Consider the following 13,700-nt stretch of genomic DNA (forward strand, 5'->3'; position numbering starts at 1 on the left):
TGAACACTTCTGGGCACGTCATTATTTTCTAAAGTACAGCTCAGTAAGTATTCATGTTAATAGCAGATCTTTTGATAGAAGTACATCAGCATTTAGTCATATCTTATTGGCATCCTTAATTTTTAAGTTTTTGATCCTCTGTATTACTGCAAAATTTCCCAGAAGTACCCAAGTCTGGGCTTAAGCATATGTTGGCCTATATCTCTATGCTTCTGTGAAGAAGGTTTGGTCCCAGGCAATTCAACAGATTTAAGCAATATCCAGTTCTGCTAGAAAGAAACATGTCCTTCACCCTCAGCTGTTAAGGCATGTGCTCCTACATAAGTCTTCTTTTATTTTTCAGATTTAATTAATTTGTTAACTGAATAAATGAACTGCTCTTTCAGGAAAAATCTGGGGCATAAAGAAGAGTAAATGCAGAATGAACACACACACACACACACACACACACACACACACACACACACACACACACACACACACACACACACACACAATATGTACTTGTGGGTATGCTACCAGAGGTCAGGGTTGAACCGCAGACTTAACAGGTTTAAAGCAAAAAAACATTAACCTCTGTGCTACTGTTCTATCACAGAATAAAGTGTTGGTAACAGGGTTTAAAGTTCAAAGTATTCAAGACTACAACACTCTAAACCATGAAACAGTACAGCATGTCTAGAATCATTTGAGGAGATGGAAGAAGGGTGATGCTAGTGGTACTATACACTGGCCTTGAAAATCTATCATTGCACTAGTAAACTCTGAATGTTAAAAACTCCAAAATGTAAACTGCAAACATCTAACCTGTGTTTTATGCATGGGGACTGTCCTCCAACACCTACTAAATTTATACATATCAGCTCCATCGTCACACAAACATGAAGAAAGGGGAATCCATCAAAACAAAGGAATCAGTGCTGGCACAGACTTAAAAATTGCACCAGCAATGATTTACTATGGAAATCAATGATTGGCACTCCATTCTTTCAGAGCATGTGACTCGGGTATCTAATGTTCAAGGAAAAGTCACTTGGTGACATATGCAGAAGCAGACTTACTCTTAAGGTATGTACTCACTCATCTGCATTATTGTACTTAGGAAGCACGTCAGTGTTTTGATCATATAATCTGAGCAGAATACACAGCAGTAAAATCTTGCATGCACAGTACAGGGAGGGTATGACAACAGCAATTTAGGACAGCCCTAGTCCCAAGCTGCCTAGCTGTAGCCGCTCATATGTCTGTCCTGAGCTGAGACATCTCAGAAAGAAGAATGTGAACCAGCAACAACTGCTTTAGCAGTGTGAACCCTCATTACACCTTTGACACTTTCTTCACATAACTTTCACATACAAAGAACTGCGATGTTCTAACTTCCTAAATAGTGGAGGCTTGCCCACTGATTCCCTCTATTTCTGATCAGTGAAAAAAACAAATACGTGTTTTAATATCCTGTCAAAGGTAGTTTTCCAGGTGGTATGTGAGCGTTGCACACACCTTACACATGTGTAAGTCTTTCTCATTTATTTGCTTTCTTTGGGACAATAGGAGGCTGAGTGCACTGGCTCAAAGTTCACCCAGAAACCAGTATGGACATGAGCAACAATTCATTTCAAGATAACCTGATACTTACGAAAAAACAAGTTGGACTGAAAAACACATTAAAGTCTACAACTGATAAATCCTTCTTGCTGAAGAGTCTGCCAAAAGATCTAAAGTCTTCCAAGATATAAACTTTGATGTTAGCAGAATGCAGAGTTATTTATTCTAATAAAAATATTCAGGTCTTAAAAGTGGGGTAACGTTTCTCCTTGGAGGTCAGAGATTAAAAACTCCTTTAAGAAACAGCTACACATGGAAATTAAAGGGAAGGCTGAAGAAAGCAGGTGGACAAAGTAGCCACTTGGATCCTTATGGAACAGTATGCTAAGCATTAAGCATACAAGCTATGCAGATAATCCAGTGTTTAAGAAAGGCAAACAGAAATTAGCTGAAGACCCCCCCCCCCCACAAATACTTTGTTTCTGCCTTTTGCTTTCCTAATGGTGACTCCTTGAGACAGATATTGTTGACTTGATACTTGGAGTGTTTAAATAAAAGTGCCTTGAGTAATTTGCCTTCAGTGAATCGTCCTACAGCTATTGTGCACATAACACTGTGACCATGACTTTGATGCTCTGCCTTGAGATTTCTCCTTTTCTGCAAAGAGGTCTTGCAGAATTACTTTCAGAGTTTTTGGCATGATTTTTTAAATTGTGTGAGAGAGTGACATTTATCACAGATTGCAAATGCTGTGCTGTTACTAATGATATTACATGTCATGCTTAGGGAAAAGGCTTTGCCACACAAAATGACTACTGAAGCTGACTTTATGGAGAGAAAATTGTATAACTCAATGAATATTTGCTGAAACAGTACATTGCACAGAATAGTACAAATCATTCTTAAATATTCAAAAGTATAAAATTCAAATAGTGGCTGCAAATTTCAACAACAATTTCCATCTGTTTCGCATACCCCTTGTATTAAACATATTTTCCTCACCGTGTCTCTCATGATTGACAGGAATGTTCTCTTGAAGAGAATGCAGAACTGCGTCAAAGTGCTTGTTGCAAATGTGTGACTTTCCATTTCTGTGGTCTCCTGGAAAGAAAGCAACAGTAGGTCATGTTTTATTAGAATAATATGAAAAGAAGGTTGATATGACTAATAAAAATAATGTAGAAATGAACCTATGAACCTATAATATGTAGATAATGGGCCGGATTTAATAACACCTACACTAAGTGTACATGATAGGTATTCAAGAAAATCCCTACCACATTTTTTGTGCTTTCTAGTTACTCAGAAAGATTATGCTAAATGTACATGTAGTATACACTTTGTGGTAACCTTTATAAATCACTGAAATTAGGAGAAAGAAGGTGTGAGTTATGCCTGTGTTTTCTGTTCACTTAGAATGGTGTACACTTAGTGTAGGCATTATTGAATCCCAGGGAATATAACTAATATAGTGAAAAATAGTGTCTATTAGTGTACACTTAATGTAGGCATTATTGAATCCCAGGAAATATAACTAATATAGTGAAAAATAGTGTCTATTAGTGTACACTTAATGTAGGCATTATTGAATCCCAGGAAATATAATGAATATAGTGAAAAATAGTGTCTATTAGTGTACACTTAATGTAGGTGTTATTAAATCCCAGGGAATATTACTAATATAGTGAAAAATAGTGTCTTTTAGTGTACACTTAAAGTAGACATTATTGAATCCCAGGGAATATAAGTAATATAGTGAAAAATAAAGTGTCTATGTGATAAAAACTATAGCATGAGAAAGACAAGAGAAGCATTTTACTTTGTATCTCTCCATCTCAGTCTGTCTTTCCCTCTTCTTATATTGTGATAATATCCCTTCAAGTTTATGCTAATTACTTTGCTGTCACACACTGCTGATACCAGGGCTCCACATGAACACCATATCACTCCTTCTTCATCAATGCCTTCTTACGTTGCTGGGCTATATCTTGGTACATACCACTGCTGGGCACAAACCCTCATAGCTGTCATACCTCACAAAAAACAGGTGGCTTTGACTACAGGTGGGCCCATCAAATTGTGGTTTAGACTGCCATTTTTGATAACACCCTACATTATCTGTAACTCTTCAGCATATACATGCACATAAAGTTGTGCACTGAAAACAAGAGGAATGCTGCTCTCTGTCATGCTGTCTGGTAGAGTGTTGTATCTCTCCATGGTTTTCCAGCTGAAAGGAAAGACTAGAATGCACAGTTTGCACCCTTCACACTGGGACTAATGCGCTGACTCCCAGTGGATGAAGTCTTCCCTCAGCTCTCACTCCTGCTTTTCTGGAAGTTATCAAAACCTGGGTCATCAGTAACAAAGGCAGATTTCCTGTCCCTAAGCAAGCAGAATGGTTTGTGTTGTGTGAATCATTCCATTATCTATGTGTGAGCAACAACAAAAATATAAGCATATTAAACATACTCAGCTTAAACTTTGTACTGTTCACATGACAGAAATAAAGATCAAAAGCAGTGTGATACATAAAAGGTATAAAGATATTAAATTCAGAAAAACATAAACTTCCTGTAATAATGAAATATGCAAAATAACTCCTTATGCAACAGTTCCTCACTATTTATGCTTTAATTACTCAAAGCTTAAGACGCAGTCTGAGCACAAAGACCATGCTACACCTTATTTCACATCTGTTATGGTGAAAAGAAAATAAATTAAAACAATACATCTCTATGCTGTATGGGCAGATGAAAAATGCCTGTGTTTATAAATATATATATATATATATATATATATATATATATATATATATATGTGTGTGTGTGTATTCACGCACTCACACCCACACACCCACACAAACATGCAGATTATCTGTGTAACTTAATCTGCCAGTGCCAATGCTAATTTTACTCTGCTGCACAATTTAGCAATGCATAAAATATCCCTAGAACTGCACTGTCACCTCTCATGTCACGTAATCTCAGTTGCAGGTGGCCCCTTGTATGCTCCCCATTCCTCTTTATTTCCTTATACTAGCCTAAAACATGTTTCTACATTACAGGGACACGTCTACAAAGTAATACAGTAGTGAAGGACTGATATGCAATGAGAAGAGAAAACCACAAGTAGCTGTCCAAAGTCTCTGGTTGCTGGAGAGTGTTTCCCTTAAAACAGAGGAGAGGGAGAGTGGATAATCAGAGCAGGAAAAAAAACGGCAAGGAGCTGTCCAAAGTTATAGTTCTGAAGAAGCATTCATACTAACTGAATCATATGCTGAGATTGCAGTTGTGTTCACTATTTAACCATTTCGGGTCTCTCTCTGTCTCTCTATATCTCACTCTGTGCTTTGCCTTTGAGGAGAAAAATGGCAGTCTGCAAACCAGATACACCTCTCAAACTGGTTCGAGCCTGTGCTTGGGCGTGATGGTTAGGAGATGTATGTTTTTCAACATGGAATGGGTTTGTATCAGGGAGAGAGGACATGTCTCTTAACAAAGATAGTTTACTCACTGTGTTTTGTGCAGCCTTAATAGGTCTATAACATATGCTGTACATTTGTGCTATGTCATTTCAGGAAAGTTATGAATTCTGACCTCAGACTACAGTGCTGAAAACAAGATGAAAGTGGATCGTGCAGATGTGTGACAGCTCTCCAGGGCTGCAGCAGGGAGCTATCTGATTATGAAGTAAGAACAGAAAACTGTCCACATCTACACTAGTGAAAAAATAGGACTCTGTGTCATGAATGACAAAGTAGAATATAGCAGAATATAAAAAAATAAAAAATGGCAGTGACATCAGTTAAGCTGGAGAATAAGACATTGCACAAATGTGTAGGACAGCAATGACAAAAAATGAACAGCTATGCTTAACAGGTAGACAGTAGATGAACGGAAATAGGACACTGAATGTGTAGGCACACTGAATGGTTTTAGCTCTGTTAAAAAAATAACAAAAATGTGACCACAGTAAATTTAGCCAGGTCCAATAATTAGAGTAGATGTACTGCTACTTGTCTTTTCACTGAAGAGTTCTGAAAAAGTGCATAAAACTTTATTGCATAGCAATGAAGTTTGAAAGAAGTCGACCTAGAATATATGGAAAATGAATGGGTGAGCTTTTGCTACATTTAATTAACTTCTTGACTACACCTCTTGAACATAAGAAGGTACTTAAAGACTAGAGAAGAGCGAATTATAATTTTCTTACAATGCTTTGCGCAAGTCAGAAACAAGAAACTGATGATAAGTCTATTTAACCTCAGTGGTACAAATATATTTAGTACAATATAGCAAAGCATGGTAGTGTTTTTATTTATTTATTTTTTTTGTATAAAATCTTTTTATTTCCTTTTTTTGTGAAAACAGATATGGTAAAATGTAACAATATTAATAGACAGGTAGTAATATGACCAGAGAATACATTGCTGAATAATAAAACATAAATGCAAAACAGTAAGAACTATTTACACATATGCCAAAATTCCATCATTGATTATATATACCAACTTCAAGCTAGAATATGTTCAAAAAGGATTTCCAAAATTCTGTAAAGTGAGTGTGGGATTTCTCAATGTAGGTTAAATATTTGTGAGCTAGTAGGTGTTAGGTAGCTAATTGTTTGAAACCCTCCCATGTGAGTGATGCCCTATCCTTCCAATGTAATGTAATGTAGTATTTAAGTAAAGAAACTAGTGTTATTAATATTCACATTTGTAGTTTAGTCAGGCCTGTGGGGATGATATGAAGGACTGCTAGTTTCCAAGATAAGGTGGACTTTTCATAGCCCATTTTTTCTAGTTGGACTCTAAGTGAGCACCATAGCTTGTAGTTGCACTCTGTTTCTGTTCCTATTGTGATAATCACAAGGCTGATCTACTCCACTTCTTCTAAAGTATGGTGGTTCTTAACAAACAGAAGTATACAAGTAACACAAAAAAGTGTAAATAGTGATGCGAATATTGTTAGAGAGAATTCACTGCAACTAGGGTGCTATTTTTTTAACCGCAGTAAGCGTTTTTTTTATTAAGCTGTAATTGTTGTTTTAAGAACAAAAAGGTATCTGGCTATTTTATTAAAGGCAGATTTGTATAATGAGTTACTGGATGCAATATAAAATGAAGACTGAGAAAAGGTGCTTAGAGCTTTGGGAAAGAGAATCACCCTCTGTAAAGGAAGACCTTGAAGACGTTATTTCTATCTGTCTTTGTTAACCAGAGTGGAAGACAGATCCATGGAAATGTTTTTAAGGTTCAGTCTGGGGTTACAAAAATTAAACATACATGGTAATATTTGTGCTATAACATAAAACAACATATGAAGTTTAACAATAAAAAGATTATAGAAAGATACACTACAGATAGTTTTACAAGTTCGCCATCACCCACTCAACAAGGCCTATAAACTATATACAGTATATGCATAGATCCAACAAAGTTGGACAAATAAGACATGATACAGAAAAACATCACAGGTTATTGCATAAATTATCAACACCCTTAGAAGGCCTGCATACTATATACAATATATACACAGAGGAACAACTTGAGAACAGGACTGAGGAGTGAAAAGTGAGAAGAAAGTGACAAGAAAGGGGAATGATATTAGAATTAGAAGCATGGGATAATGGTGAAAGAGGAATGATGTTAAAGATGGGAGCATGGGATAATGGAGAAAGAGGAATGATGTTAAAGATGGGAGCATGGGATAATGGAGAAAGAGGAATGATGTTAAAGATGGGAGCATGGGATAATGGAGAAAGAGGAATGATGTTAAAGATGGGAGCATGGGATAATGGAGAAAGAGAAATGATGTTAAAGATGGGAGCATGGGATAATGGAGAAAGAGAAATGATGTTAAAGATGGGAGCATGGGATAATGGAGAAAGAAGAATGATGTTAAAGATGGGAGAATGGGATAATGGAGAAAGAAGAATGATGTTAAAGATGGGAGCATGGGATAATGGAGAAAGAGAAATGATGTTAAAGGTGGGAGCATGGGATAATGGAGAAAGAGGAATGATGTTAAAGATGGGAGCATGGGATAATGGAGAAAGAGGAATGATGTTAAAGATGGGAGCATGGGATAATGGAGAAAGAGGAATGATGTTAAAGATGGGAGCATGGGATAACGGAGAAAGAGGAATGATGTTAAAGATGGGAGAATGGGATAATGGAGAAAGAAGAATGATGTTAAAGATGGGAGCATGGGATAATGGAGAAAGAGAAATGATGTTAAAGATGGGAGCATGGGATAATGGAGAAAGAGGAATGATGTTAAAGATGGGAGCATGGGATAATGGAGAAAGAGGAATGATGTTAAAGATGGGAGCATGGGATAATGGAGAAAGAGGAATGATGTTAAAGATGGGAGCATGGGATAATGGAGAAAGAGGAATCGGGTTTTGTGTATGACTCCAGTTACTGTTGCAGAAAATAGTGAAAAAACATGTTTAATATGAAGGCTGAGAGTGGTAGTGTTTTCTCTTATGCTTCTTTTGCTGATGTGTGGTAAATGCCTGATTCTTAATAAATATAATTATGAAATTAATTCTTAATAAATATAATTATGAAAAATAACTGTAGAATAGTCAGCCTCAGGCAGCATTAAAACAAAAACAAATAAGGATACACAAAAAAATGAACAGATATTGTGATGTGATTTAACTTCTAATTACCAAGATTTATGGTAGTATGTTGCCAGTTCAACTTTATGGCAGAGAAACTCTTACTGAAGATGTGGATAGGAGCAAAATAATCCAAGAGAAGTGAAACAATGTGTGTATGGTGAGTGGAGGGAGATAGAGGTGGATATCAAAATTGATTCCACTTTGCTAAAACAGGAAAGCAGTAAAAACAGCTTGACTCATAAAGCCAGTGCAAACAGATCACAGTTTTAGATTCACATACAAAATGCGTGTGTGGGGGGGGCATCAAACAAATGGAAATATGAATGTAGAAAATGGCTGGGATAGATTGGGGAGGAGTTGTATTTTTTTAAATATAAGATAATAATTACTTTTCTTTCAATATACAGTAATAGTATACATTTGAGATACCTAGTATGAAATAATCTTAAGTCCAGGAGGCCAAGGTGGCATGGGGTTGGGTGGTAAATGGTGAGACCTAGCATCATGGCACAGAGGGATGGAGTCCTCACTGCAACACAGATGACTTGATCTTGAATAGTGGCCCTGGCACTGAAGAAGCCTGTCAGGGATGGGGGAGATTGAAGGGGCACGGCCATCTCATATCTCCTAGGAGGAGAGAAGGATTAGCATGCATTTGGAGGCACACAGGGTGGTGTAAACTAACTGACTGAGATTGGACAGACTACCACTTGTGCTGCTTGGAGATGGGCAAGTATGCTTAGAGGCAATACCCTTTGTGATATGAGGGACATTCTCTGCAGCGAGCCCACTGCATGTTCCCTCCCTGACACATTACTGAGTGCATCCACAATAGGGCTGGGGAGAAAACAGGAAAAACCACAAACTACCCTGATGCTTGGTGAAATATGATTTACAGAAATGTGTCACTGTTGATCAGGGTGGATCTATGGAAATAGGAAGAAATGCTGGGTTGAGTGGTTCTTATCTGATGTCAGCTTCTGTGTATATAAATGGTGTAAAAGAATATAGTGAGTTAATTCCAACATATAGATCCATGATTCCAACCATAGTATTCTTTCTCTTATGAAAGGTGTTTTGGTAATTACCACTGCCACACCTAAAAAAGATAATTTACACTACTTTATAGCCAGCATGTGTATGGGTCCCCCCTGTGAGTTGACTGTGGAACCTGTTTGATGGTGAGATCATCACTTGGCTCTCTGTGGATTGCCCTGGCAGAAGGGTACATGATCCAGAGCTCATTAAGTACCTAAGTGCCAACAATTAAGTAATGTCACCAGGACTACTTGACCAGCATTGCCTTGTTATGTAGACATTCCTCAGCTTCTTATGAGGGCTTATAAATGAATGTTATCTTCCTATTGAAAGGTCTATACTCTAAATGCAGAGCGCCAACAAGACAAAAAAAAAAAAAAAAAAAAAAGAAATCACAGGAGAAGTGTGACTCTCGAAAACTGCTCTGTTTTTAAACTTCTTTTTGCAGGAAGGGAAGACCTCCCCCCAGCATCCCCCCAAACTACACACACACACATATATATATATATATATATATATATATATATATATATATATATATATACCATCTCAGTACCAATTACTCACCAAGGACCAAATATGGTCATTATTGATTAGCATTACACTTTTGCAGTTCACAAGTTATTTACTGGGCTTACATTAGATGCACAGCTACTCCTGTTTGCAGAGACACATAAAAATCTATTCAAACAAGACTTTTAAAGAGAGTCTACTCTGCAAAGAATATCAGAATACACAGCATGTGACCTGAACCATGAGAAATTTCTTCTACATTTACTTACTGATTTTAACCAAACCAAAGAAGCATAGTTCATCTCTTGTGGTCACTAAAAGAAGCACCTGTGGAAGCACGCAGAAGGTCACCTACAGTGTTGACGAATGCAGCCAGCATACAGATGATGTCCAGCATACTTAATGTGCCTTACAGGACAGGCATACTTACTCTATGAGGTAGGGTAGGGTAGGGTCTTAACGGAAACAAGGGAGTGGGTACACTCTGTAATTTCATGCTACATTTATGAATTCCACAACTGGCTACTTTTAATTATCAGAATGATGCAATGAAAAATCCTTTCAGGTCTGCGGACACTGGTAAAATGTTTAGTTTTTAAACAGAAGTCATTAGTGAAGTTTATTCTGTGGGCATTTAATAAGCTGTCACAGACCTAGTTAAAGCAATGCAGAGCAATTCCCATTTTATCCACTGAGTTAGTAATCCTTGCCACCCATTAAATATATTGCTTCCCTTCCATATAAATAATTAAATAAATAAATAAATGAAATAACATATGCTAAAACAGCTTTTATGTTGGAGGAGCCACCTCTATATCTCACTCCTCAACTTATTTATTGCAGTTCTAAGGTCATTCAACCTTGGAGAAAGGGGAGAGGAAAAAGATCCCTCAAGTCCAAGGTGGCATAGCTTCTCAGTTGACAAAATTACATTATGCTGTTCCATGTAATCCATCTTACAAGAAATCTGCTCAGTGAGCTCTGTTTCAATGAGATCCATTTCAACAAAGACATGGAAACCCACTTGGTTTGTATAAGTTCCAATGTAACCAAAGAACACCAAGCAAACAAAGTTACAGTCTGCAAGACAAATGTAAACAAATGTAGCAAAAATGAACTCAAATGAAATAGACAGGAGAAAACCATCAGAGGAAGATACTCGCCAAGGACCAAATATGTTGAAAGAAGGAATTCTATGAATGGAGTCTAAACAGATTACAGCAAGAATTGTAAGGTGTTAGGTGGGGCAAGCGGGCATATCTCTTATCTGTCCCTGATTTTGTTCCTAATAAAAATGTTTCTATTACTCTGCATTTGAATAATTCAAGCTTTTACATGCTTTTAAATTTTGTAACTGACAGGCAGGCAAACAGGCTGACACATACACAGATATACTTGCTACTTATTGATTTGGTTCCAGTAAATCGTCGAAAGGATGGCAAACTCTGGATAACATTCACCTTAAATATGTCAGCTACATGCTTCATATATTACATTCTGTTTTGTATAAAAATGTGGAGCAATGCCTTTGCAGTGCATATGTGTCTACCTGCAAACATCATGACAGATAACTTTACAGGAAGTCAAATAAAAAGTGGGTTGAAATAGCAATGATATAGCAGGAATGAGGTAAAATTTTCAACATAAATTCATGAATTAGAACTACCATGCAGAAAGAACAGACAGAGGGGTCAATGAGATCTGATGTTAATGAATCACAGTCTATCATGGTCTCTTTCTAGAATAAGTTCCAGACTTACCATTAGGCATGGTGCTGGAGAAGGTGATGTGTCATTCTGTTCCGGAATGCTCTTTTTCTCCTCAGCTGTAGTGCACAGGCCATCCTGCACAGCTTTGAACAGCACAAGGTTCAAATCTCCATACTCCCCAGATGCTACTTCAATAACTGCAAAGGAAAACATGTTATATAATCATGTTCTACATTATGCTTTATTTAATACCCTTCACACCTGAAATGAGCCCCAACAGCAGCCTACATGGCCCCTTAATACCTAACACACAAATAAAGCATTGCCTTGTTGTGCAAACTGTGTAACACATTTACCAGAAACAACTATGAAAAACAATGATAATGCTGTCCTTAAGGTTCACTGACCGATGCTGACACAATGGTATCTCTGTGGTGTTGCCAAGCTTGGCCAAACCTCTGCATTATGTATAATCAAGCCCATGTTCTGCTAACTTCAAAGACTATGCTGTTTTTCTTTGTTACGCTACGCTGTCAGAAAAGTAAAGAAACATTTGACTTCCTTAGCAGTGGGTACTGGTTCCATCCGATTTTAAAGCCACTGGATGTAAAAAAAAATGATGTGTCTTGATTTAGTAAGCAGAAGAAGTGGCATGCAAGCGGCTACAAAATAACATAAGAAGGGGTTACAGGGTGAGACCTGAATTCTGAATGTTGTCATACATCATCTCGTCCTATTATTTATTTATTTATTTTTTACTTTATATCTGGTGTACCCTGCTGATGATTGAATGGCTATGCAGAAGGATGATACTGACGGCTGACTGGCAGACAAGTATGAGAAAGTGGAGAAATGAAAGGTGCATCTTAAACTCTTCAGGTTTGTGGCTGAGTAGAGTCAGTATTTTGAGGCACACTAGACGGAATATTTTTTTTAAAGAAACAAACTCATGTTATGCCAAATTCTGTTTTAGTGTAATAGATATAGTGAATTTTAACAGTCTGAAAGATCTGAGGGGAAAAAGAAGGCATTCTGTGACTGGACTCTAAACAGATAACAGCAAGAACTGTATGGTACTTAGTGAGACAAGCAGTGTATCTCTTAACCGTCCCTGATTTTGCCTCCTACTTTGTCCTGTTCCTCATAACATTTTTAATTTTCTAGAAAATCAGTGAGGATTACAGTAAGTCAGTAATGACAGGCATACATTTTATACTTCTTACTGCTCAAAAATGCATGCTGATGCAAAACATTTTATTCTATTAATATTTTAAGTAAATTTGAGTAATATTTGAAAAATGTGTCTAATTATGGGCCATTGCCTCCTGTTATTTTTTTGCTTTGTCCAAAATTCTTCAGCAAAGAAGTTAAGAGGTTTCCTTATATAGCTTTGGAGGCATCAAAATAAAGGACAGAAAATTACTGGGGTTTGCTGAACTGCTATGTGAACTGTTGGAAAGAGTGTGACTTAAATAGGGAAACCGATCATAGCTACATATGTTTTCTTCTATGTTACATAAATATTTATATAAATACTACTTAAGTCAGTGAAAGAGAAATACAGCACATTTAAAACAGGAGAGGACTAGAAAATGGGACATTTGCAATGTTCTGATCCAATTTTTCAAAAGTTAGATGGGCTGAAAATGTTTTCTTTGTATATATTTTCTATTACATTAAGGGGATGAAATATAATTAAGGCAGCCTGGCAGGGCAGCTTTACAGACAGAGGGTGAGATTAAGAAGGTAAAAGGAACAGAAGCTGAGAGAGCCAGAGGGGATATTGAAGAGAATCCATCCAGAGAAGACAAGAAAAGAAAGGAAGGGAAGACTAAGATTGGAGCAAACGATCAGTTGAAAGAGTTGGACAAATCTAAGATGGAGGTGTGAGGTAATGGATGAAAAGGGAGGTGGACATTAAGTTACTGACTTGGAATATTAAACCAGAAAAGGAAGGCACGGGTTGAGGAGGTATGATCAAACAATGAAGACAGACTGTGTGGTATTGAGGAGACAGAGGGTTTCATTCAAATTTGAGCAAGTGGAAGGTCCGGGGTTTAGCTTTGGGGAGAAGAGAGGATGGTTTAGAGCATATGGGGCAGACAGAAAATGAATGAGGAATAAGGGTAGTTGATCTGGTGGAAATGATTAGGCATATGAAGGGGGGGGGGTGACCCAGATGGGTGCCTGATTAATTTCTATAGGAAAATTAGTATACAGTTAAAGGATGATTTTGCCAGTGTGCTTAATGGCAGTATGAAA

General features: G+C 37.2%; 1 protein-coding gene across 1 annotated transcript in view; it reads right to left on the reverse strand.

Annotated features, from left to right (window-relative positions):
- ABCG4 (ATP binding cassette subfamily G member 4) overlaps window positions 1-13,700 on the reverse strand; it is a 682,517-nt gene that overhangs the window by 87,073 nt on the left and 581,744 nt on the right. The window contains exons 9-10 of the mRNA XM_044080863.1: window positions 11,490-11,635; window positions 2,548-2,646 (exon numbers count right to left, since the gene is read on the reverse strand). Coding sequence (XP_043936798.1) covers window positions 2,548-2,646; window positions 11,490-11,635 — 245 coding nt within the window. The remainder of the gene's footprint in view (window positions 1-2,547; window positions 2,647-11,489; window positions 11,636-13,700) is intronic.

Source organism: Protopterus annectens, chromosome 8.part0, assembly GCF_019279795.1.
Source record: "Protopterus annectens isolate FY-2018-M chromosome 8.part0, PAN1.0, whole genome shotgun sequence".
In the NCBI taxonomy this organism is placed as follows: domain Eukaryota; kingdom Metazoa; phylum Chordata; order Ceratodontiformes; family Protopteridae; genus Protopterus; species Protopterus annectens.